The 27,554-nt window shown below is 35.2% G+C and overlaps 1 protein-coding gene across 3 annotated transcripts; it reads right to left on the bottom strand.

The window, feature by feature from the left end:
• Positions 1-395: 395 nt before the first annotated feature.
• On the bottom strand, positions 396-25,247 carry Cxxc4 (CXXC finger protein 4). Of its 3 annotated transcripts, XM_046459070.2 has the most exons (4): positions 24,938-25,239; positions 24,745-24,819; positions 20,949-22,267; positions 396-2,929 (listed from the first exon to the last, which is right to left on the bottom strand). In XM_046459070.2, exons 3-4 carry the CDS (start codon positions 22,008-22,010, stop codon positions 2,885-2,887), a joined length of 1,107 nt encoding a protein of 368 aa, XP_046315026.1. In that variant the 5' UTR covers positions 22,011-22,267; positions 24,745-24,819; positions 24,938-25,239; the 3' UTR covers positions 396-2,884. The 3 variants fall into 3 exon arrangements, with proteins under 3 accessions (XP_046315026.1, XP_046315024.1, XP_046315025.1); XM_046459068.2 differs by lacking the exon at positions 396-2,929 and having other exon boundaries at positions 19,204-22,267; positions 24,938-25,247; XM_046459069.2 differs by lacking the exons at positions 396-2,929; positions 24,745-24,819 and having other exon boundaries at positions 19,204-22,267; positions 24,938-25,247.
• Positions 25,248-27,554: the final 2,307 nt, after the last annotated feature.

Raw genomic sequence — 27,554 nt, 5'->3', positions numbered from 1 at the left:
CTGATATGTTCTTTTAAAATTTTATAATCTACACAATCTATATTCTGATTGCAATGTTCTGAATTTTCTTGATACTGAATATGAAACACAGAGTGAGAAAATTTTAAAAGTTACATTTCATTGGTATTTTAGGATAATGAAAAGTGTAAACCTTCAAGTTACTGCCTTAAGATTATAATGATATGTTCTACAAGTTCTTGGTATGTGGACATAGGGAGAGGAATGCTAGAGGGAGTCCAGAGAGTAATATCTTTTCTTCAACATCACCAATGAGAACTTTATATGCATCCTACATTATATAAATAGAGATTACATAAAAACAGAAAGTGGGTGATTGAAAGAACAATATCAAGAATAAAAATATAAAGAAATTAAAGAAAAGCTACACTGTTCCATTTCAGTAATCAACAGATTTTCTTTCATTAAAAAAGTGAACTGACATGTAAAACACCACACTTTACAATATACAGATTCATTAGTTCTTTAAAAAAGCAGACAAATAAAAACACATCAGGACATGCAATACAGAATGTATTTTAGACTGTTATTACATTGCTATGAGATCTTTATGTTATTGTATGCCTAATAAAACCTGAATAGAAGTTTGTTTCATTTTTATAACAGTCATTTTACAAAAAACAAGGCAAGTTTCCCTTCAAGTGTGAAAGTAAGTTCTCACTTACTTGTAGTTAATTAGCAAATTGGTAAACAAAAATACTGTAAAAGAAAATAACATAAAAATGGAACAAGAAAGAACTCATATAGCTCCCATTGGTCCTATAGCAGAAATATAAATTCTAACTAGAAACCATCAAAGGAATATACATTAAGTAGAAAGTTATTGTGAAATTAATATACAGCACATTTTAGCTTGTGATTATTTAATTCTCTTCTCTAAACATAAATGGGTGTAATACATAATGAATTGTCCTCAAAAGGCATTGTGGCCACAACTGCAGACCATGTATTGGTACCCTAGGCAAGTTAAGTCACATTTGTTTTTTACATTGGCATTTGTATGTGCCTTAGCCACTCTTCCTCAAAGTGTTCTAATAGTGAAGTGCTCCTTCTGCTTTTTTAAAAACATCTTCTCTGTGTTATCTTTTCCCATTCAAAACTACAACTAGATTTTTTAAAATATTCACCTGCTAGTCCTTCCAAAACTTTACAAGTTAAACTCCTTACTTCTCCATTACTCTCTCAAGTTATTTTTCTTCTTCTGATTCATTTTCTAACATGTTTCAACAGGCTCATGGATATAGTGGGCTAAAATAACCAGCTAGTGTGTGAAGAACAAAGAAGTTGCAATAACATGGCAATTACATATTCTATATATTTTTACTAAACTAAGTTTTATTCCTGAAAATGAAAATAACTTTTATTGTCTAGCCAAAAAATAAAATGCAAATAATGTTTGTCCTAATGAGACAGCCATAATAAGTCTGTCACAAGAAAACCAAATCTTACATTCAAAGGTAGCCCAGATATTATGAAGCATTCAATTTTTTTGAGGGGGGTTGTAGGGGCTGGCTTGCATTTATGAAATTCCCCAGACCCTGCCGTCTCAGGAATGAAAGGATCCAGTAACAGGAATGGGAATGGTAGCAATGAAGCATTCCACTGTGTGACCAGGGAAAGACCATTGGTCCAACTGGGAGACTATGAGACAGGAAGATAGAGACAAAATGCCTCATTTCATAAATGTGTCTCTTTCTAACTTAAATCCAGCTATGCCTCAAGGCTGGCCTCAATGTATTCGACTGTTAAAATAAAACTCCCCATTTGATATCACACATGGACTTAAAACATGTGGGTATTCTTTATTAAGTTTTTTATTTTTCCTAGAAATTTTTTTTAAAGAGCAAAAAATAAACAAGGACAAAAACATACACAGCCCATGTTTGGCTGGTTAAAAAAAAAAAAAAATCAGTCATGGATTTCTCCACCTAAGATCTGACACTTTATACTTTAGCCTAGAAAACACTGGGTGTTCTTTTTTTTTAATAAAAAAATTATACAACTGATTCTGCATTTTTCCAACTACTCTGAGTACTCCGCTTTACAGTGCAACCCAAGACAAGTCAACTACACTAAGTATTTGGGAGGTATACCCTTCTGTACAGCTCGTTTGTAAGCAATGCAAGTGCATAACCACTACTCTAATATAGTGCTCAAAAGATTAATTGAAACTTTCATAACATCTTCCCCTCTTACAACAATACAACTGAAGGTCATTGCTGGATGCATCGTTCTCTTAGTCTTGTAAAACTTGGCATCGAGTCTCTACGGAAAGATGCATGGCAAAACAGTGCCAGTGATGTTGCTGCTTCTAGAAACAACTGGCAAAAAATATTTAAAGCTAAAATTTATTGCTCCAGATATAACTTGCAGAACCATACTGTTGTGTACAAACTGTTAATCTCCATAGATGCTCAGACATGATTGTCTCCTTGTGTCTAAACACACAAAATACAAGCTGCTATCTGTACAGTTTACAGTACTGAAACACATATATTTGAAAATGAAGTATAGATATGTACTTTGCAAAGATACATGATTTTACAGCAGGGGTTTACCCAAACTTATTTTTTACAGCCACTTTCAAAATAGACAACAACTTCACTAGTATATCTAAATTACATCAAAGAAAGAATCAGTGTATTGAAAGGAAATAGACTGGCCAATTCCCCAAGCTCCCACATTATTTTTATGTCTTTTTTTCTTTTTCTTTTCCTCTTTTTTATTTTTTTGAAGAAACCCCTATACATAAAATGAAAATAATTTCTGGATATTTTCTTCAATGATGGACTAAGCAGTTTCTTAAAACAAGACATTAGTTTGCCCTTCATTTCCAAATGCCTTGAAAATAAGATATACTACTGCTTTAAAAGAACCATCGGAATGCTTCAGCGCTGGGAACAGGTGTTCTCTATAAAAAAAGAGCAAGAAAACAAGTTAAGCTTTCTTTCTATGCCAATATAAAATTAGATTTTTCTCCTTTACACTCCAGCAATATTTTTAGTCAGCAATATACACAACATAATGACTTGTATATTTCAACATCTAATAAAAAAGAAATGTTCGATCTTAGCACATTAGGAAAATCAGAATATTAAGCTTAATGCTAATTAACTGAAATAATGATTAAAACATGTTGGTCTTTAGAAATATAGGAAATAAGGCCTGGAATAGGTATAGCAATTAAAATAAAGGAAAAGTTCGAGCTATTAACCAAAAATAGAAAGACTGGCCAACATATATACTTAAAACCTTCATCTACCTTGCAGGATGCCTGTATAATTTTGAGTGGATCATCTTACTGTCAGGATAACATACATGCAGATGGCACAAACCCATCATGGAATAGGAAAGGATTCATTTTTGTTAGTTAACCTTTGACATTAATCATTTTTCTTGATGGTTCTTCATTTAATTATTTTTCTATTTCAAAAGATAATCAGCCGTGCATGTGGTCTTTAATGTGTGACAAATACACATTAAAAGCAGATAAAATGACTATAATTGAATTACTCTACCTTTAACCATACTAGTTAAGATGTGACCAAAAATTTAAATTTAAATTTAAATCACTGTTTTTTTATGTACAAAATCACAATATATACATATGTATGCAATCTATATAAGGCTAATGTCAGAATTCAGTGAAGTAACTCTTTATTCTGGATAATTTCTTTTACAGCTGGATAACAAAAATTATCACAACAGTATTACCTGTATCATTATCAATTACTAAATGCTAAAAATATATCTGTAAATAATCTAATGATAACTATACTGACATATCACTGAAGTGAGTGAGTCTATACTTTCAACAAATTGATGTATATGAAGCAAACTGATACTGACTAGTGATACTCACTGGAGCTTGACTACACTTTTGTACCATAAAAAAAAGGAAAAAACTGGAAAAGATTGTGCAAAAGAATAACAATCTTACACTGAAAGTATAAATAATCCTTCCAACAAAAGATTATCTGTAATATGAGTTGTGTTTTTTTGTTAAATAAATTGGTAGTTGAACCTAGTTTTCTTCTGTATATTAATATTTCCATAATTCAGCTTTAAAATGCCTTAACCTGTTCTATTTGCATGCATTCTAATGATATACATAAAATAATCACATTAGTAATGAAGGTATATAAGGAACAAGCCATGGGTATATTTTCCTATAGAGGCAAATGAAACAATTGGTTTATTCCTCAGACCAGTCTGACAAGTCTGTGAAAATTATAAGATGGCTGTTAAAAAGAAGAATATAAATTGATATATTAAATGTTGCCAAATATTGAGAGAATATATACAATATTGAGAGAATATATATAAAATCATGACAATACACACATACACACATACACACACCTTGCCATAGACATCTTAATGTTAATAGCACTTGATCTTGTATTTCAGAAACTACATGAAAAATTCTACTACAAATGCTTTGATAATTGGGGTTAGCTTTTATTTACTGTCTCATATGAGTTGCTTGGTTAACATTTGCCTATTGTAATAATGTCATCTAAAACTAAAGTATATTAATTAAGATGTAATTAGAAATTTAAACAAATTAAATAAGCATTTTGGAAAGTAAATCTGCTTTTCACTATATGCACAAAAAACAATTAAAAAAATTGTCCTCATGACCAAAACAAATTTCAAAATGAATGTATTAAGAATAAATTAATAAGGGACTGAGATTGTGACTCAGTGACAGAGTGCTTGTCTCGCACATGTGAGGTACTGGTTTCGATCCTCAGCACCACATAAAATATATAAATAAAATAAGAGTATTGTGTTCATTTATAACTAAAAACATTTTTAAAAAAGAATAAATTAATGATATGCAATTTATTGAGCTCAAGTTTAAGTTTGCAAATATATGAAAACTTCAACTTGTGAAGTGTCTTTTCAAAGCACAGAACTGTCTACTATTCTTGTGAAAGTAAGGTAGATTTTATTAATATTTTATTCTTTATCCTGATCATTTAATTGATTTTCGCCCCTCCACTTCACTGTGTACACCTGGATTCTCATCACTGAATATAGTTGGTGAGAAAAATTTCTTTACTACTTTTCCAAATTAACCTTTGAATTGAAAAGTCACAATTATATATTGTGATTATATTTATTTAATCATTACTAAAGAGTTACACAAAGTAATAAGAAACATAACATACCCACTCTAATATTCGTATTTTATACACACACACACACACACACACACACATATGTAGTAAATGAAAACTTCAAAGTTTATACCAGATGCTAACTTGCTGGCTGATGCCAACTAAGAATAAATTTTGTATAAGTATGCACACTTATATAAATGTAGTCATTTTTAACAAGATAAATCAGATCCAAGTATATCCATGCAATTATAGATCTATGGTTTCACATATGAAAAATAAACATGTGCATATATATTCATATATATTCACATTTATGTGTATATGTATAGCAGTGATGCCAACTTACTCTCAGATGCCAACTGGAAACAAGATTATAAATATATACTTATGTAATCTTGTATCTTGATAAACATATATGTTTATGAAGACAAACAGAAAAAATATATGAAGTAGATTTTTTAAATGAGTTGAAGTCCTTATGTTTAGATACACTAGATTTTAAAAATCTAGGATACTTTAAAAATCTCCTTTATGATTTTTTTGTTCTTACTGTGCCCCTTTCTAATACTCAATTTTATTTGCAATATTTTTAAAAAGCAAGCTTATAAAATTCCACCCAGTGTCAAAGGTCATTGTTGTAAAGGAAAAGATAACCGTTTCTCAATGCTTGGTATTACCAAAAATTAAACAATGCAAGTATGAGGAAAGCAGAGCATAGGTTTTCAGGCAAAAATAATGTGTCATAAAATAGTATCTCAGTGGTGCTCTTTTGTGATATTACTGTGGACTATGATATAGTGACAATTCATTGCAGAAGTGAGAAGGTAAGTAGTGATGCACACTTGAAGAATTATTTTTCCTTTATGTTGAGATATTTAAGGTCATAAAACCTAAAGTGATTAATTGGGAAATCACCTAAAATAAAACATGTGAGAAAAATTAGGAAAATCACCAGTGCATTAATTGGAACAAATTCTCAGGGTATTCACCAGAAATTTATAAAACAGTTTCCCTAACAGTTTCATTTCAAGGTTATAAAAATAGCAAAACTCTTTAGAATCTGAGAAGCTACACAAAACCAATGTATTACCTTCTACCCAATTTTCATTATGCTCACTAGAAATTTACTTGAGGTCTGGACTGAGTTCTTTTAGTCAAGCAGAGTAAAGCAACACTGTATTCATAGGTGAAATATTGGGTTCAATTATAAGTTACTCTACAAATTTGGGGGTACATCTTCACTAATTCTGTCAACTAATGAGGTCATCTTTGTAAGAGGACTATTTTAAATGGTTTGGGGGCTCAGCACAACAACATGGGAGATTAAGTGGCCTGACCAGCTACCTTCAGGTTATATAAATTCAAAGTCCCAGCTGGGGAATCACACTCTTGATGAGATTACAGTGACTTTCTGGATCTCAGTGATGCTTGCAGGGGATAGTTATCCTGAGTGACAGGAAAGCCAGATTTCCCTAGAAGAGAAGAGGGGAGGGAGGTAAAGAATAGAATAGAGTTGATAGGCATTGTTTAAGACAGCCTTCACTGCTCATGCAGGTGCAAACATCAAGAAACAGCAGCCTCGCTCCCAGGAGGCTGTGGAGAAACCTGCAGCCCCCCAACCCCCTTTCCTTTTGGGACTGCTATAAAGCATGGTAATCCACAGAATTTATCCACACACAGACCAGATACAAAATGACCTTCAAGCTTAAAAGAATATCTTCTGTTTCTCCCCTAAATAACTTTCTAAAGCAAGGGAATTTTCTTGAATAAAAGAATGGTATGATCCAAGCCCAAATATAATTTTTACATTTACTTTTTAAAAAATATACAAAAATTGTTAATGTTTTTGGTAGAAATAATTTCAGTTTGATTTTTGTTAAATCAGCAATAAATAATCAATCAGCCTAAAATCATTAAAAATCCTCAAAACTGCCAGTTTAAGAATGTTTTTTTTTTGTTGTTGTTTGTTTGTTTGTTTGTTTTTGTTTTTTGGTGCCTGATAAGCAATCATGAGGTCCGTGGTGGTACCTTCAGATCAAGAGTGCATCTACATTTTCTTGTAAGTAATTTACATCACATCTAATAAGAACTCAGCTACTAACAGCTAACAATTAGGCATCTATAACTCAGTAAGTATGAGAATAAAATAATTGGTCATTCCTATCTACATGTTTAAAACTACATTTCTAAGAATAGTAGAATTCACAAGACTGCACTTAAAACTAATCACTTTTAATAAAGTTAGACCTATAGTTTCTAAGAACAAATTAAAGAATTCTTGATGCTGAAATTTGTCTCAGAATGCATTAAATTTTAAGTTGAGATGACTATAACATTAGAATTTCTACAACTAAAGTTTTATATATATATATATATATATATATATAGATAGATAGATAGATAGATAGATGTGTGTGTATATATATGTATATTTCCAATATTTTTAATATACTTCCTAATCCAAAAATTTCAGAGAATCATCCAGACCCTCAGAATTTTACTATAAAACAGATGGCTCTAATACAGTAAATTCCATGTGAAAATTAGTATTGTGGTACCATTATTACACTATTCAAAAGATATTTTTCTATTTTCCCATTTACTATGAGTTAAAGAAATACAAATAAATCATTTTTGATTCTCAAATAATGATGTGAGGCATGATTTTTTCCAACTAAAATTATAAATATGACAAAAGATAATAATAGGTGCTATTGTTTTCCTTTAGCTGCCTTATTGTTTTTTCCTGACTTCTTATAAAACTTTCAAACTTTGGGAATTTTTTGGATGAACAAATGCCAAAAAGATTTCTGATAGTAAGAAAACTACTTTTTTCCTGATTTGATTTATAAAAATGCAAAAGTATTGTTACATTGGTTCTTTGCCCTTCTTACTGACAAAATTTCAAAAGCTACTTGAAGAAACTTGAGACAATGTGTTACATATACAATTTGTGAACATGAATATACACATTAATATAAATGAATGCACATTAATAGAAATATTTGAATAATTAATGATTATTATATAAAAACCTAGCAAAGGTGGACATATCCTCAAAAAAATCTAGCAGAAAAATTTTCCTAAATCTTACTTTTAAATAATGTATTATAAAAATCAGTCTAATAGAGTTATTAGAAAGCACTGGTATAGCAAAGGTCATTAAGTATGAGAGAATTATTAATTTATGATAATCACAAAGCCAGATATGGTGTGATCCAGTAGCTTGGGAGGCTGAGCAGGAGGAATGCAATTTTGAGCCCACCCTCAGCAACTTATCCAGGCCCTAAGCTACTTAGTGAGACCCTGTCTGAAAATAAATAAATAAATAAATAAAAAGGGTTAGGGATGTGACTCAGTGGTTAAGTCCTCCTGGGTTCAAAACCTGGTACTAAAAACAAAAGAAAACACAGCCCAATAATTTTTATTATTATTATTATTATTATTATTATTAAAAAGCTTTATATTAATACTTGATTTAAAACTTTGTTGATTGATATAAATATAGTTTCTATCTTTTAAATTATACCTCACTTTGTTCTTCTGCCCTGTCAAATACCCATATCGTGTACATGATATATATAACACCATAATAATTTTTCCAATAATTCAGATTTGCATATTATGAAACTACAAATCCTTGTTATAAACAAACCTTATTTTGGCCATTATTTAGATGTGAGCTAAAGCCAGCAATCATATCAGCACTAACAGGAATACCATAGCACTATCTAAATACCATAGCACTAAGTAAGTAACTGGATAAATTTTTATGACTCAATTTTTTGAAGACCTTAAATATGATTATAAGGAGCATTCCACTTTTTTGGTCTCCCATTGACATTTGTGGCCAAGATTTCTGTGATTAATTGTGAAGAAATAGCAATGGCCTTTTCATTGCCATCTATTCTCTATTGGATGCTGCTCCTGTTAATGTCAATGAATCTCGTCCCCTCTGTCCTCTCCTACACTGCTACGACCACCCTCACAATCACCACTGAGATCCCAAGACTTTAGAAGGCAAAAAAGAAAGGTGAGTTTATAAATCATGCTGTGAAGGCGTTGAGTCTGAATGTTAGTAGAGCCAGTTAGGAAAACAGCTGTCTAAAGGAAAACAGCTGTCTAAAGGAAAATGTGTATATGGGGTGGTCCTGAATTAATAAGAAAGTGAACAACTGACTAGCACCAGGATGTACACTAGTTTAGAAGGGACCCAGAAAGCCACCCACTTTTGGTCCTAGTATCTAATATAACCAGTTCCTTTAGGTAAGTCTCCTGAGTAATGCTGTGTATAATTATGTGCCAATTAGATTTCATAGAAATACTTCAAACAACATCATCGCAACTAATAACACAATTTGCTGTAATATAAATGGGTAGTTTAGTGACTAAAATACTTCTGTACATATAAAAATAAACTATAATATGATCATAGCATGGTAAGCAAAAAGGAAATTTTTTCAATGATATGTATATATATTAAGTTATTTTTAACCTAATATGTAAGAGGGAGTGTGAAAGGAAATTCAAAGTAAACTTGAGATCAAAAAGCAAAAATTAGGCTTATAAAATCTATACTTACACTGTCTAGAATGACCTAAACAGAGAATATTCATGTGTTTATATTTCATATGCACATACATATAAATACATTTGGTTACAGAATCTGAATCTGTGTGTATTTGAATATCTGTGTGTGTATATAAAAGTTTAGTAATTCAATCTTCCCTTGAAGTCACTCTAATAATTTCTGTTGAATGCAACACCACCTCTAAGTGAAATCATTGGTAACTAGCTACTGAAAAACAGAACAAAGTTGTTCAACAATTTTAAAAATTCTGATTAGTTCTGATTATAGTCAGTGAGCTCTAAACTCTATTGCTCTTGTATTAAAGAGAAGAAATATTTATATAACATGAGAAAATGTGAGGTCACTTAAAAAATACTGAGGTAATAACCTGAATATTAAAGCTCTGCTTTGGATAGCCTCTAATTTTTATTCAACTAAAAAACAAGGGTTACATGTAACACCCATAAGTAATTTAAAGTATAAGGCTTCTTGTCCTTATTACAGATTTGAGAATATTTATTTTTTTTAATATTATAGAAACGTGAAAATGATAAGTTTAATAGAAAAATGTTCTCTCCGGCTAAGTCGAGAAACATTTTGGTTGTAGTTACTAAATTTCATTTTTTTCACAATGTTTTCTGATGAGTATCCAGCTACCAGGATAGACCCAGCCTAGAAAGCACTAGATGTTTTAAGTCCATGAAGTACTAAGAGGAATTCAGAGAACATTAACTCCAAACATTTCAACCAATTAGATGTTATCATCAAACTAATGTACTTGTTTAAAACTACATTTCTAAGAATAATATGCAGCTGTTGGAGTCTTCTTCTTTCATTTCTTTGTTTCCTCCCTCCCTCTCTCTCTCCCCTCCTCTCTCTCTTTGAACTGCTGGCCATCACACAGAATGCTCCTATTCATAATCACTCTCACTTTGACTTTTTTGGATTTTTTCCTTAACAATCTTTACCAGTAATAAAATCTAAAGTCAACAATGACTTTGATTTAAAAATTTTCAAGTTTTTTCCTGTTTCTTAGCTCTTTAGAAACACATTTTGGTTCATCTACCCTTATTGAGAGGATATGTACTATAAAGCATTCCCCACTAGCAAGGTAACAGCTTATCATGTGCTAGAACACATTCTTAAATACTCAGATTCTAATTTATCCTCAGGAAATTTTCACAGCCTACCTCTTTTCCCATGAGTATCATGTGCTCCAACTCTGTGCAAACATTGTCATGTTCACTATCAAATAAATTAATAAGCCTAACTTTTTTGAGACATAGAGTTTATAAGGTACAATAATTAATATTCCTTTCATCATCATTTTTTGGAATATTTTCTGTGTTCAATTTTGTATTTTTCAAGTAATTCTCCTTATAACCACTTAAAAATTACACTAATATTTTTGAACAAGTAGTTGTTTATGAATGTGGGTTAACCTCTGTCTCCCTAAACATCCTCATTAATTTTGAGAATTAGTTTTGCCATCATGGCCTTTCTATGTTTCTAAATGCAGATTTGGGAATTATTCCTAAAGACAATTTTTTGTTTATTTGTTTATTTATTTTATTTTATTATTTTTTGGCACGAGGGGTGCTTAAGCACTGACCCACATCCCCAGCCCTTTTATTTATTTTTAATTTTGAGACAGGGTCTCACTAAATTGCTGAGGCTGGTTTTGAACTAGTGATCCTCTTGATCCAGCCTCCTGAGCCAATGGGATTACAGGCATGTCCCATATACCCAGCTGAGAATTATTATTAATTATTTTTTTTTAAGAAGAGAAAAGCTGGTTAGTTGCCCTGAAACTAGTATTTCTACTATGGAAAATGAAAAGAAACAATACTGAGTTGCTCCAGCAGATCTAAACCCAGATCCATGACATCTTTTTTTTTTTTTATAAATTTGAGGAATTAACTATTAGTACTCATTTTATTGAAAGGAGACTCAAGACTGACGTGGAGCATGACAATCCTATCTGCCAACATACTCCTCCTTCCTGAGTTCCCTTAAGTCTATAGCAATTCTTTTTCCTGCCTGTGTTTGTTCCTTCCATCCTTCTGTCCTCTCTTCCTTTCTTTCTTCCTCCTTCCCTCCCTTTCTCCTCCCTCCTCCCTCCCTCCTTCCTCCCTTCTCCCTCCCTCCTTCATCTTCACTTCTTTCTTCCTCCCTCCCTTCCTTCTTTCCTCTCTCCTCTTCTTTGTCTCTTCCAATATAACACTTTATTTTATTTAGGTGAAACAAAGGCTTCTAGTAGTCTGCAAAATATCCCTTGGACTAGAGCAAAACTTAATACTACAACACAAAACCACATAAGGCACCAAGGTAGGTATCATATCAGTCTATTCTACTTGTCTAGAGTTGGAGGACTAAAGCAAGAATGAATTGAAGAATCCTAAGGGTTTTTAAATAGATGTGAGATTGCTTTGGAAGTTTTCAAAAATTTTAATTATATCATCTTAAATTTGTCCATTGCTTCGACTGAGGACTGCAAATACAAATAGGGAATCAAGCATTTGAATGAAGGCCCATCTAGAGTAGGGGAATTATAAGGGTACTGAAACAATGCAGTCAGGAATATGGAAAAGTTTAGGTTCCTTAAGCCAGACAACATGGGTGGATGTGTACATATATATCCACAGAACTTAAAAGTCCTAGAGGATTAACAGTTCCTACTTAATGATTTGTTCGGTTGAATTCAATTCATCAAGGGTTTACTATGTTCTTAATAATACCATGCATTCATGAACACATAACGTGGGTATAGACCTACCTAGCAGAAATAAAGACACGCTATTATACCAACACATTTAAGTTTTTATCTTGTTAATGATGGTTCAAATACAACTTCATTCCTTGTACAATAGTATTGTTGCTATTACTAGTGTTTCTCAAACTTTCTGATCACAACCATTAGTGAGAAAGACATTTTACACAGCAGCCAGTACGTGCACACATATGTATTTTGGTCAACATACATACCTGAACCAGTAGTTTAATCCAACACACTTTCACAGACCACTAATGTATTGTAGCCCGCAGCTTGAAAAATACACAACTTACTTCCACATCATTCAAAATCATATTCATGTTAAGAAAATCATGCATGGAAAATCCAAAACAACTCCACCTCACAATGAGTTTAACTCTATATAGAGCAGCCTTACAGAAGGAAAGAAAACATCTATTCGAGAGTGAAGAAAACAAATCATTATTCTCTATTTTGTTTTTCATGGGACTAAAACAGGAATGCAAAATATTTATGTTTAATAGAAGATTCCATTTCTTCTCACTTCCCACCCATCCACACCTCATCTTTATCTTTTTCCTTTAACTCCATTAAAACCATCATTCACCTCATTTAATCTATAAAATGAACATTTTCCATAGAAAAGTCATTCCCTAGGAAAATTATCTTCCTATCACTGATTTACTACCACTAATTATCACTATTCTACATAATTAAATTTATATGGTCTACGTTTGAAAATGTATTTCATCTATTTTTACTATGTAAAGTTTTGGAGAAAATATATCTTCAGAATTTTCCAGATTTGCTAAAATCTAAAGAAATGTCCATCACTCTCCATGATCTAAAAGCATATATCTCTTTCTCTCCTTCTTGACCTTTATCCTTTTTATGCTTCTATCAATCATCCAGTTGTGGTGGGTTGAGCAAGAAATTGCCCTTTCAGAAGTTCTCCTGTAGTTCAAAGCTTTCATCTACTTTCTCAAGAATGTCCCCTAAAATATGAATTCAAATGCAGATGAGATACAAATGAGATATGATTTTCTACCCACCTTAAAAGTATTTTGTTTTAGTTATGCTTTCTAATTAGTCTACCAAATATTTAAAAGATTTAAGTAAAAATAATAATAACATCAACTATGACAATCTGCTTTTCCAGCCTAAGATCTCACTCATGAGTCAAGTCATGAAAAATTTATCTTTCCCCCTTTTTAAATTTTCCAATCTCTACAAAACTTCTATAAATACTGAAGGAAAACAGACATTCACATTCCACCTTGACAAAGTTCCTTCTAGATACTGCATTGCACCCTGGCTTGAATATTTCTTTTTCCTTTATTTTAATCTTTCTTGGTTAGTATTCTAAGTCTTTTAGGAATCACTGCCATTCTTTTCCATAAAAACACAAGCCTATTCTCCTACTGGATAATAACTGTCTTCATTTCACAAACACTCTCTACTTACTAAAAAGAAAAAGAAAATCTCTGCATAGCCACTTCCCTTTCACCTCAAAATCATATTTACCTGTGTTATTTACTACCTATGCTACTATACATATGTAAACATATTCTGATTTTTCAACATCTGTTAAATATGTTCAATTTCCATTATTTGTTAAAGATGTTCTCCAATTCTTGAGAAGCACTTAGCCATTTCTTTTTTCCAATGATTCTCTTGAACTCATTAATTTACATTTAGAATAACTCCCTGTTTCTGTTCAAAAAAAGAAAATACAAGCCAAAGGAAGGTATTGGGTCAGCAATGTGAAACATGCATACACATGTCTGTGGTGCACCTATGAGAAGATGTGGAAATTAACGACGATGCTGTTCCTATGGTAAGGAAGGAGAAAGAGCACTGAATGATTTCAACTGGCTCTCCACATCTACTGATGTCCACTAGATAATTTTCTCTTTCTCTTAGAATATTTGACAATGCAGGCATGGGAGCAAGAAAATTTATCAGTTTAGCTCTTCACAAAGAACTCAGCCAGATCCTTGCCAAACTCAGTGATTAAAAAAACAATCAAAATATGCACATCAAAGCATAGTCTACCTGAGCTTTAACATCTGAAAACTATAAGGAACCTGTTGGTGAAACAGCTATAAATATAGTTCTCTTAAGGTATTTTTTATTGATGATTTTAAAACAGATCTGAGAAATTATATAGCATCTCATAGTTTGAAAAATATTACCCTACATATAATATTAAAAAGTCATAAGGTCACTGACATCATTACTTGTGTCTTACTGATGAGGCAATAAAGTTTAGAGAAATTATGCTAATGTACCTAACATCAATCAACTGGTGAATTAGATGAGAGTAGTGATTCTTTCCACAACCTCTTCCCTAATACAAATTTTTTTTTTTTTAAAGTGAAAAGCAAGGAAACTAGTAGTGTATTTCCCGAATGCAATTTATTTAATGATTTTATATCAACTGAAGAAACACACCTTGAAAGTGAGGTATTTGAAAAAGTAAGGTTTTCTTTGCCACTATTTAGTAAGATATGTAGTGAAACAGATGTGTTAAATACTAAGAGGAAAGAAAAAAATCACAAGTTTAATTTCATAACTATTCAAAAATTCTCACGCTCTTAAAATAAATTAAGAGAAAGCCCAGAAGTTTCACAGAGGAAAAAATATTCCTTATAATGTTTTAGAGTAGAAGTTAACAAGCCTGCTGGGATCCTTTTAGCCCCTGCAGAGCTCAGTCTTCAACATTATTAAATGGCTGTCGCATCTGAAGTATGGTGCAACATAACTCAATAAACAACAGAAAACATATGATGCTGAATGGAGGGAGGCTTTTCGATTACCCTGCAGAATAATTCAATTTCAGGACAGGTGTTTGCATGTGATAGAACAAGATATGACTCAGGGATAAAATCACCCATGCACCCTTCCCCTGATACTTTGCAACTCCTAAGGATAATAGCATAATGCTAGATGAGAAAGTGTAAGAACAGGCAGAAACACTGAGAGCAAGTGAAGAAACAAAACTATTCATACAGAAAATTCTCAAATTTTACAGATTGAAAAAAAAAAAAAAACCTTTCCTGAAAACAAGTTTTATAAAAAGTTGTTTTCTGGAGTAGACAAAATTATCTGACATTCTAATCAGGGACTGAAAATCACAGTACTAATAAAAATTAAAGACTTTTCCATGTATTTTTGGTTCACTTTTGCTGTAATTAACCTAAGACCAGGAGGAAAACTGAAGGTACTCCTTTCTCCAGTTTATATATTTAAATGAAACTTTGAATAAACATCTTAAATTAGACCTTTCACTTAAGTTAGATATTTCTACATAACAAATACAAGGTTCCTCCCCCTCTCTCTTTCATTATTTTGTATAATACAAGTAAAACTAAATATAAGAAGTTGAAGCATATCCACTTGTGTTAAATGTATTGAAGGGTAGGACATTTCTTTAAGTTTTTTCAAAGCAAACTTAAAGTGCATTGTTTATTGGTAAAAGTGAACTACATATTCAGGACAATCTGACCAATTACCAGCAATAAATTCTAAGGGCATTAATAACTTTAGAAGACTTCTTAAAAACACATCTTCAATCTATGCCCAGGAAATACTCAAATAGTTGAATATTTCACTTTGCATCCCAAACAAATATTCCAACATGTCTTCAATGTTCCAAATATAGAAAATATGGATGAAATGTCCAAACTTTCTGCACATTTTTTGAAGTTTTTTACCCTTAAAGACTATTTTATTAAATACTTCTCTATCAATCTATAAGTCTGACTGTGTAAAACCTAACTATTCATGCAGAAAAACAGATGGCAAAGACTATTCAAAATATGCAAATCTATTCATCAAAAAATTTTAAAACCAAATCACTTTTATTACCTTCATCACCAGATAGACTTTCCTTTTTTAACCAAATATTTTTATCTAACTAAAGTCAAACTTTTAAGTATAAAGTTTAGTTTTATTTAATTTGTCCTTATCCACCTTTTGATTGTTTGCTTTTGTTTTGCTTGAAGATGTCTCTATTTCAAACAAATATTGTTATAGTATAATTTTGATCTTTTTTATTAATTCTAATAATCATCATCTAAAAGACTGTTTGATTTCACGTGATGCTTGCTTGGTTGGATCAAAGTACTGATTTTATTGAGGAATTATTAAAAATGTATGCTTCTTTTAAAAAGTTATCATTATATTTATCTTACAGACAAAACTATATATTTATCATGCACAGCATGGTGCCTGATGTATACAGAAACAACTTTTAAGTCTCTTGGCTTAAACCTAGCGATGGAAAGAGAACGTTATTGCACTTGCCTTACAGTTCAATGCACTGGGAACACATCTGTTTTGTGGCTTACTTGAAAGCTGAACCCCTTTGAGCTTTTCTCTTATCATTTATAAATTAACAATCTTTTTGATATATTATTTGAACTCCATTAAAAAGTTCCCCTTTTCCTTTTATATCCAATTATATTTTTACATTTTTATATTAAAAACTTTTGTTTCGTATTGGCATGTTTTTAATTTTTGAAAACTAAAAACTCATTTTTAAATTATGACACAAAATGACATATTGAAGAATGTTTCAATTTATGACAGGAAACATTTATATTTTTTCCATAATATTTTTAAAATTCCCTAACCTTCAAAAACATATGCAAGTTCAATTACTAACTAATTTTTACTAACTATACAGGTTCTGAATTTGAATGATAAACCTATTTTACATGTGGGCTACTGGTGAATTTCCTCAGGAGGGTGGTGCCACTTTCCTACACAAATTATAGAAAATGCTTTGTCCAGGTTTTTACAACTGGTACATATATAGTTGGGTTCTTAGGTTCTTAGAACTTAGCATATCATAATATGTTCTCCCCTGCCAAACAAAACAAAACAAAAACAAACAAACAAAAATTACTGAATCAAATTATCAAGTTTGGGATAGTATCTGAATGTTTTTTCACCACACCCCTTAGAAGATCAACCTAACTCATGGAACTATTATTGCTAGCCTGTACCACCTTCAGCAGAACAGTTTTTAAAAGAAAGACAAGATTTTTTTTTTTTTTATGGTCCCATTCTTCTTCTGATGTTTTCAGTTTCTTAATGTCTTCCCTATAAAGTGGTGGCAGTATGTAACTTGCAGCAAGGAGAGCCAGGAGTGGGGGCAGGGAAACCTCCTGAGGCACTGCTTACTAATGTAATTCCATAAATCAACTAATGGGAGAGAAACCAGATCTGTGTGGTCTCTAATGCTGTCCCACTGAGATCAATCATGTCACCTGAACAACGTTCAGGGACTAAGAGGCTGGGGTTGCCCATGGAATAACTGTATCCCTTGAGCCATATCGAATTGGGATATTTTTTAAAAGTTAGATTTTCATAATCAGAAATCTAAGTGTGAGTGTAAACACTTTGCAAAAGACAAAGTGTTGTTATATAACTTAGGGCTATAAGGATCATCCTATATAATCACATTTTTTAAAATATCTAGGAAAGTAGTATGGAGGGGCACACATTATTTGTAATAACTGCTTTTGACAATTAGTGGCTATTTTTAATATTATAAAGGGGTGATTCTATAAGCTTATTTCTAGGACAATAATGGTGCTCTTAACATTACCCTAATATAGATTTAAATAGTTTCAAAGGAATCGAAGAGTGAGGGATTAAAAAAAAAAAAAAATTGTGGGCAAGAATCCCAACACCTGCATGTGAATTTGTCTTAATCTCAGTTTACTCATCATGAAAGTATCTGATTATGGCTACAGTCTTTGAGATGAAAGCAAGTCAAAGGGAAGGGCACATGAGGTTTAAAGTGATAACTAAGAGTAAAAGTTATGATTATGATCCAGATATTAATTTGTGTCCTTATTTTTAAGCTAATGAATTTTAGCTATTGAATTTACACCTGAAATCCACAGATAATAACTGGATTGAGTCCCTCAGACAGCAGTCTACCCAGTGTCCAAAACACCTTCTCAGATGGTGGACTAAATTAAAGAGGGAAACCAGGGCAGCAGGCTGACTTTTCACTGACCCCAAATCATTGCTCCAGCTTTGATTCAGTCATGTAAGACCTGTCATTCTTCCCTGTGTCCACTTTCTTACAACCACAACTTGTGGTTACACATGAATTTAAGGCAGCCATGCTGTCATTGCCTCTTTAATGACCCAGACAGAATCTTAGACAATTCTGAAAGACTATCTCTTTTCTCTTCGAAATAATATTCCACTGATAATCTTAGCCTTGAAAGAACAACAGACCATGCCACCATAGGAAGGAATCTTCACTTTGGATATCTTGAGAATTCATCAAAGGGAGAAATTTGCTCCTGTCCTATCTATGCCCCACTTTTTAAAGATCAATAGAATTTTTGTACATGAGAATTTTCAAAAAGGAAAATAGAAAGGTAATATGCTATTGAAATGACTAAGAATTTTAAACACACAAGAAGCTTGTGGGAACACCATCAAAAGGGAAAAAAGAAACAGTCTATGAAAAATGTTTAGACTGACACATCAGCATAGAACCTTGTGTAGAAAGCCTGTTGGTGCTCATAGCAGACTCCTCCATAGTGGTTACTTAGTACAGAAATCAGAATTATCCAATGCCCTCTTTACTATATACCCTAAATTTGGATGCATGAGTCTAGCTACAGATGGGGCCTAAAACACCAAATCTATAGTTCCATATACATTTCAAAAGGAAATAAAAAAATCATGTAGTACTCATCAACTGGACATTACTATGAAACTTCAGTATAAACTGAATTTATTTCCCATGGCCTTCCAGACCTAGAGAAGTTACAATAAAATAATAAAAAATAATAATTCAAAATTTGCCACCTAATATACAAATCTGTATTGTTGCTGTGATTATCTTTGCTTAAATAGCATTGCTAAGGAAAATATAATAAACCACCTGCAGTAAAGTTAAACTTTCAACATGGACATGATTTCTCTTATAAGAAGGAATTAGTGCTATATTTTAATGCAATTGATCATAATTGATAATGATATCCACTTAGTACCATTATTTTTTCAGAATCCCAAAGTGCTATCTGCCTTGACTTATGAAAGTTTTTAAAAATCTGTATCTTCTTTGTATTCAGATCAGCAACAAATATCAGCCCCCCTTATCTTTATCATTTAAAAAAAAATCACATCACAGTTATTCATAGAGAAAACTTCTCTAAACAGTGTTCACAATTTCTAAAAGAATGTATGGGGACTATTTTTACCATAACTCAGGAGACCCACTCTTACCCTACCATCCAGTGCATAAAATGCTGCCAAATTCTAAATCCAATGCCTAGATGTTTACATGAACATCTAACATTATATTCTTAAAATTTTTATCAAGGGACTCTGATTACTTGTCCATATTTTTTTAATATAACACCAAAACATTTATCTATAATTTCCCATTTTTGCTCTTTTTTCTTTTGATCAGGATAATATATGCAATTTTTGTCAAACACATCCATGTCTATTAATCATAATTAAAAGCCTAATTGAACAATTACTTATGTGGTCCTTTGTAAAATGACTGCTTTTAAGAACACATTGGTAAAAGAAACTATCATTTATCATATAAGGTAGCAACCAGAACTTCACTTGGTGTATAGGGCAATTTTGTAACCATAAAGTGATTACTTTGTCAATTGCAGGACCCAAGGAAAATACTTTGTTTCCTTTTGTAGCCGAGTTTTAGGAATCATTCATTTCTGAAACTATGCAAGATTTTTAAAAATAAAATCTCTATCACCTGCCCCAAAATGAACCAATGGCATCCCTTTATTCTAAATCATATCTCCTTAAAAATTGAGGGTGACCATCAGCTTTTTATACTATTTCTGCTTTCTTTAAAAATACCAGAGAGACAAAAAAACAAAACAAAAAAACAGAAATAATCTTTGCTGTTCAGGAGAGAAACTGTTCTGTAAGAGGGCAAAAAATTCCTTTTTGACTCCAGGTATTTTGGCTTCAGTGAAAAATAAATATATAAATGCTTGTGTGCCACAAACCGTGTGCTCACTGTTGCAATTGGGCCACTAGTAAGTCTTTCTTAGCCAATGAACATATAGGATGTGATGTGTCCAATTCTTTAGGCAGAGATTTTTTTTTTTTCTTTTAATAAGGAAGAGAGGGAGCATTTCAAATCAGCCAGGTAAAATACTGACCACATTGCATCTGAAACTTATGATTTTTTAGACCAATTGCATTCTCCCCCCCTTCCAAGATAAAAAGGAGGGGCACCCTCTCTAGCAGAAGGGCGGTAACACGCGAAGTACTGCTGGGGCGGGTGGTGGAGAGGCCGTGCCCTCCACAAACCACCTACAACTGTATCTCACAACGTGAATGAAGCTTCAGAAAAGGGGCACTGCATCTGGAAGCCAGACAAGAAGCCCTGCAGGGGAGAGGAGAGGGGAGTAAGGAGGGAAGGGGAGACACTGGGAAACAAGAAATCATCTCCTCTGACCTCTAGTGAAGTGCCAGGTTTTTTCTTTAGCTCTTCACATTTTCTAAATTTGCAGATCTGGTGTCCCGTTTTGCGGTTCCTGCAACTGCTACAGACGCCACAGTTGATGAGCCTCTTGCAGGGCACGCAGACCCCACACCTTTTCCTCTTCTTCTTGGCCGGGTTGGCTCCGCCAGCTCCCCCTGAGGAGGACGAGGAGGAGGAGGAATGATTCTGCGGGCAGTCTGCCAGATTGGCAATTTGAAACGCACTGTCTGTGACGGCTGCTGAGGCTGCTGCGGGGGAGTGAAGGGCTGTCATGACGATGACCCCTGGAGGTAATGAGATGCCCCCTAAAGCCGGGATAGCGGAAAAAGTCCCCACGCGCTCGGGGAGATTCATTATCTCTGCTTCAGCAGCGCCGCATTTGAGCTTGTTCATGCATTCCCCCGCCAAAGGTCTGCAGTGTTCAGGGGATAAGGTGGAGAGGAAATTAGTATTTGCCATTTGCAACGACGGCTCTGGCGGGCAGCCAGCTTTCCCCAGCCTCTGGGAGTCGTTTCGGTGGTGCATGCTGGTCCTGCTGCCGCCGCCGCCGCCGCCGCCGCCGCCGCCACCGCCGGCGGGGAGGATCGCCGAGGAGGAGGCGGAGGAGGAGGCGGCGGCGGAGGAGGATTTCCTGCCGCCCCCGCCGCCCCCGCCACCGCCCCCACCGCCGCCGCCGCCGCCGCCCCCGCCCCCGCCGCCGCCTCCGCCCCCGCCGCTGCCCCAGAGCATGGCGGTGGCGGCGGCGGCGGTGGCCGCGTTGTCGCAGTTCCAGGGGGACATGCCGATGCGCGCGGCGGCGGCGGCGGCGGCGGCGCTGCTGGGGAAGATGGGGGTGGTGATGCGCGCGATCTTGGCCGCCTGCGGGAAGGCGCCACCGTTGGTCTTGTAGAAGGAGGTGGCAAAGGAGCGGTAGCGCTCCATCTCCGAGTTGTAATCCACAAGGCTGTTCAGGGCCCCCTCGGGCAGGTGGCTTTCCTTGGGCAAGCCCGGGGCCTCCGGGCTCGGCCCGGGCTCCACGCAGACATTGGTGTTCATGGTGCAGGGGGGGAAGAAGGGGTGCAGGGTGGAAGTGGGGACCGTCTGGTCCGACACCTGGGTGGGAAAGGGGGAAAGATGGGGGGGAGGGAAGGGGGTGATGGTGGTGTTGGGGTGGGGGCCGAGGCGGGAGGGGAAAGTGGGTCCGGGTGGGGAGAGCAAGGTGAGGGCTGCTTTATTCCTCTCTGGGGCGCATTTCCACAGACGGTGAATTCCCAGGCAGCGTCTTCTTTTGCATTATCCTCCAACTGTTACAACTAAAATAAAGAAAGTCATTCCAACGAGCTGCACGAGGAAAAAGATTAAAAATAAATAAACAGCCTCCCTCATACCCCACCGCAGACACCAAAGGCTCCCACATTCTTCTGTCAGGTCGTTTGCATAACAATCATCGAGACGTGACCCCCCATTTCTACCCCCGCAACACTCCCAACCCCTGCTCCCTCCCTCCCCACAGCAAACCACAGCTCCTCCCCCCTATTCTTGTAACCCTCCTGAGAAAATGTATTAATAGCCAGAATACCCAGGGAAAGTGGGAAGACGGGGGTGACAAATGCCGAGGGAAAAGGGCAATTGGAGTGCTAAAGACATGCAAATCAGGGGTGGGAGGGCGATACTACCTATAAGCAGAGGGCATTTAAACATTATGAAATGTGTGAACAAGTGCTGCCTGGGCATGCAAATGCTGTAAAGTAGAAAACAGCAATGGCCCTATGAGGAAAATGAACAGGAAATTAGCAAATGAAGTACTGAGAAAGTCTACAATACATCCGAGTATAAACTGTAAGCAAACACAATACAACTGAGAGCTAAGAGACTGCCCACATACAATCTGAACTAAAGAGGCAGGGAAAAAAGAACTACCAGCTGCCACAGTGTCCTTCTGTGTCTGCGGTCATTAGTTTGAATCCCAGCACAGCTGGCTCTGTTAGGGTCTTAATTCAATGGACCAAGGACAGGTCTCAATTGTACAAGCCATTTGGTGGTGGGGCTTGGTGGGGGTAAAAGGGTGGTGTTTTACTTGTTTAAAAGAAAGGAAGAAAAGAAAGATGGACTAGATAAAATTAAAAAAAAAAAATACAAGCAATGTCACAGGCTTTTAACCAAGTGTCTGCAGCCTCTGTAAGAATATTCCCAATCATACCTAATGGAGATTGCTGTCTCTTCCCAAGACAAGAGGAAAGCATGGGACTTTTTTTTTTCCCCTTAATGATCTCTCACCATCACTGATTTTTACATTGAGTAAAAGGGAGGGGGTCCCTTGAGGTGTTGTTTACCTAAAGAAATAACCATTTAAATGATTTTTCCCCTTTTGCTCTTTTTGAGAGGAAAGTTTAATGTTAACTGGGTATTTGCATTCATCTCTCTGGTTACAGGCCATTATTATGCTTTAGGAAGCGGTATTTTAGTTGTTTATTACAGAGGAAGAAGTACATCACAGCCTTTTAAGAAGTAGAGCAAGGACATAAAGTGTATATTCACCTAAAAACCAGTTTCTTTGTTTCCAGATATTTTTTGCCAGAATATCTTTTTGTGACATCTTTTGAAGACCACAGATTGCTCTAGAATGTAGAGTTCAGAAAATTCTAAATGGGGGCCTAGTAGTCTGAGTCTCAAATATTCAGAGTTTAAAATGGATATCAATTATAGTAATTATGCTTATAATTAGATTAATGAACCATTTATGCCCAAACTCCAAGTGCAAAAACTTCAAGACCTACTGATGAGGCACCCTAAAAAAGAGGGGTTTATGTAAACAAATCCCTATTAGGCAAAGTAAATCAAGATAAGGAACCTCACCCCAGGCTGGATTAGAAGCTAGCAGGCATCTTTCAATCACAGCAAGTCCCTAATCACTCAGGAACCTCCTCTGTGGTTTCACATTAGGGGAAACTGCTCCCTTCTGAGGTCTGATGGCAATACAAAGGGTGCCCCCAAAATGCTCCTGGCTAAATATTCTTGATGCTTGGAAGGGGGTGGGGGAAGACACAGCAAGAATATGGATATAGCTTCAGTTTCTGTGAATCACATTGTAACTGCAAGACCATAATAACTGCTACTCAGTTAAAAACTAGTTATGCCAACCATGCAATAGATATCATCACACTGAGTGGAGGGAAATTTTTCAACATTTCAATCTTTTGACCTTGTTCCAAAAAAAGAAAGAAAAAAAAAAAAAGGAAAGAAATAATTTAGTGTCCCCTTTTTAGAGTCAAGAGTGGTGTTTCCAAACAGAAGCTCTCCTTGCTTTTCTGATTGCCATCACCTCCCCCCTTCCCACCTCAAGGTTTAATGCCACCAGAATCTGTAAAAAATGATTGTGCCCAGTATCCAGGTCATTATTGTTTAATCAATGCATCTCTGGAGCATGAAAAAGGTACCTAAGCCACAGCTATTGTTTGCATTTTATTTAAAAACAAAATAAAACACACAGAAATAACTATAGTTCTATACCAAAGCTAAATTAGACAAACATACTTCATGATCCTGTTTTGCCTTTAAACAATATGACTGTACATGCCTAAGATTGTATGTCTGGTCTACCAGAGACATAGAGATCAAAGGTCATATTTAACATTCAGGAGGAGGGGCGGGTGCAGATTAATTAATAAATTAATACAGCCACGGTTTTTAACTGCTGGAGTCCAGCATTAATAATCTACTTTTACAATCCCAACGGACAGCAAACATTTAAGAGAAAAAAGCCAGAGAAAGAGAAAGAACAATCACTTACCAGTCTCTTTTTATTTGGGGAGCCTTAGAATTTGCAGACGCTGCCAGTCTGCCTTTAATTAGTTGCACATCACCCCTAACACAAAGAAACACAAATCCAGATGTGTCTTGGCAGCTCCCAATTACAACTTTAATACTTGTAAACAAACTGTTGGGGAGGGGGGTAAATAAATATGCGGATCAAAAAAAAATACCTGTAAATGGCTTTTTTTTTCTTGTTGCAGAGAGAAGGAGGAGGAGATGGTGTTAGTGGTGGGGGTGGAAGGAGGAGGAGGTGGGGGGAGAGGAAAGAGCCGAGTGTGAGTGTATGTGTGAGAGCGCGGGGCTGTTGTCGGTGGTCTCTCCTCTCCCAGCGCGTTGCTCTCCGTCCGTCTCCAGTCGCTGTGTGCGAGGGAGGGAGGGAGCCGGGGAGTCTCTCCTCTCTCTCTCCCTCTCTCTCTCTCTTTCTCACCCTCCCCCCTCTCGCTCTGTTTGTGTGTGTGAGTGTGTGTGGTTGCTGGGGGAGGGGAGCGGAGAGAAAGGCGAGGGAGGAGGTGTGGAGGCTGGGGGCGGGGGCGCGGGGGGGGGGGGCGCGATTGGCGCCGAGGTGAGGAGGACGCAGGGACGTGGACACCTACTGATGATTGGCTGCAAATTACACGGGGAACAAGAGGCGCACGCGGGCCAGCGCTCCTTTTCACAAATCCTCTCCTCGGCAGAGGAGCCACGTTTCCCTGCTCGCCTGCCGATCGCCCTCCCTCCCCGCGCCCGGCTCCCGGGCTCCGCCGCCGAGCACACAGGGCTGTTGATTATTTTCTTTTGCTCTCGGAGATAATTGTTTGGAAGGGATGGAAAGAGGGCGTTTCCGCCACTCTCTCTCTCTCTCCCTCTCTCTCTCTTTCTGAGGGTGGGGGGTGTGTGTGCGTGTGCGGATGTGTGTGTAAATAAACTTGTCTGGGTTTTCTGGCTGGGCTGAGAAGAGCTTTGCAAGAAAGAGAGAAAAGGTCGTGTGGGTTGGAAGAATGCTCTTAGTTTGCACCCTACCGCAGGCTTCTAAATCATTTCCCCGGTGTTCCCGGGAAGACTCTTTTTAAAAAATATATCATTTTGGATCTTAAAGTAAAGGAAAATGGATCAGTGTTCCGGTTGTTCAGACATTTTAAATATTATTATGCCAAAATGTTAAAATTGATGATGAGATGCTTCAAAATCACTCTCTCTCTCTCTCTCTCTCTCTCTCTCTCTCTCTCTCTCTCTCTCTCTCTCTCTCTTTCTCTCCTCTTTTTTTCTCTCTTCTCTCTCTCTCCTTTCTCACTCTCTCCCTTGCTCCCCTCCTATCATCCCTTTTTTACTATTCCATCTGGTAGTTGCAAGGATTAAATCAGATTTTTTAACTCACAGCTCTATTTTTAATTTCAAACTTTACTAAAACAAAAAAGTACTTTTCTATCTAAATTAATCTATTTTATATCAGTATGTGATTAACACTTCACTTCTTGTCACTTGGGAAAATAGTTTAATCACTGAAAGATAAATCTTTTTACCACAGGTCAAATATAAATAAAACTCACTCATAAATGCAGCTGTGAATTAACCTTTTCACCACTGCCTTGAAGAAAATGAGATATTCCTGGATACATACAATCTTACTATTGAAGTGTACTCTACCAATAATAGTTATGAAGTATATTATAGAATTATGAATCCTTTAAGTGATTTAAGAAAACAATGGCAAATGATAAAAAAATAGGAAAGAAAAAACTTCAAATTAAGTTGGTTATAAACTAGAATAGTTTTTTTTTTAATTAAAATTATATTCTGGAGTACTGCAATAGTGTAGATTCAGAGAAGAAAGAAAAATATCAATGATTAAAAAGTAGGAAAGAAAAAACTTCAAATTAACTTGGTGATAAAGTAGAATAAAGTTTTTTTTTAAATTAAAACTATATTCTGGAGTTCTGCAAGAAGTGTAGTTTCAGAGAAGAAAGAAAAATATCATAATGAGTTATATCTTTTGTAAGAATAAAATGCTGAAAGACATTTTAAACTGTTTCATATTTCAATTTTCAAAAGAATGACCTTGACCATATCAAGATGCCACCACTGATGGGGGATAGATTACAATAAGATGGTAGGAACTGTTGTGTACTGAAGGTGTTATTTCAAGATTGGGAAAGACTGCCAAAGGGTTCAGATGTGTTTTGTGATTTGTTGATTAATACACATTTTGTTGATTAATACATGTTTTGTCATTTTTAAAGACATAGAATAAATTTGGTTATAAATGGTTGTCATTTATAGACAAAATAATTTGATGCTTAATAATTACTTAAGTTAATAAATATTTTATGTGAAAGCCTTATATAAACTAGGAATAATTTTTTTTAAAGAGAGAGAGAGAATTTTTAATTTTTTTTTTTTCAGTTTTCCGCGGACACAACATCTTTGTTTGTATGTGGTACTGAGTATCGAACCCGGGCTGCACTCGAGCACGCTACCACTTGAGCCACATCCCCAGCTCAACAAGGAATAAATTTTTCTATTCAGTGTTTTTGTTTGTTTTTGAATTGAGCATCATAGGGAATCTATCAGCAAATTGTAGCTACTTCTTTTTAAAAAATATATATATTTTTAGTTTTAGATGGACACAATACCTTTATTTTGTTTACTTATTTTTATGTGGTGCTGAGAATCAAACCCAGTGCTTCACATGTGGGAGGAAAGCACTCTACCACTGAGCCACAACCCCAGCCCTGTAGCTCCTTCTTAATGAGTGAATATATTCCAGAAAGATATTAGATTCTTAACCATCTTTTCAAATACTTAAAATCT

The sequence above is a fragment of the Marmota monax genome, unplaced genomic scaffold (assembly GCF_021218885.2).
Source record: "Marmota monax isolate L192 unplaced genomic scaffold, Marmota_monax_Labrador192_F-V1.1 WCK01_AAM20220418_F8-fsc00002, whole genome shotgun sequence".
Taxonomy (NCBI): Eukaryota; Metazoa; Chordata; class Mammalia; order Rodentia; family Sciuridae; genus Marmota; species Marmota monax.
Note: the sequence above shows the minus strand (reverse complement) of the source record. Positions and strands in the feature narration are given on the sequence as shown.

Excerpts from the sequence above, each read along its gene's own strand:
- Cxxc4 (XM_046459068.2), bottom strand. The coding sequence starts at position 22,010 with ATGAACACCAATGTCTGCGTGGAGCCCGGGCCGAGCCCGGAGGCCCCG.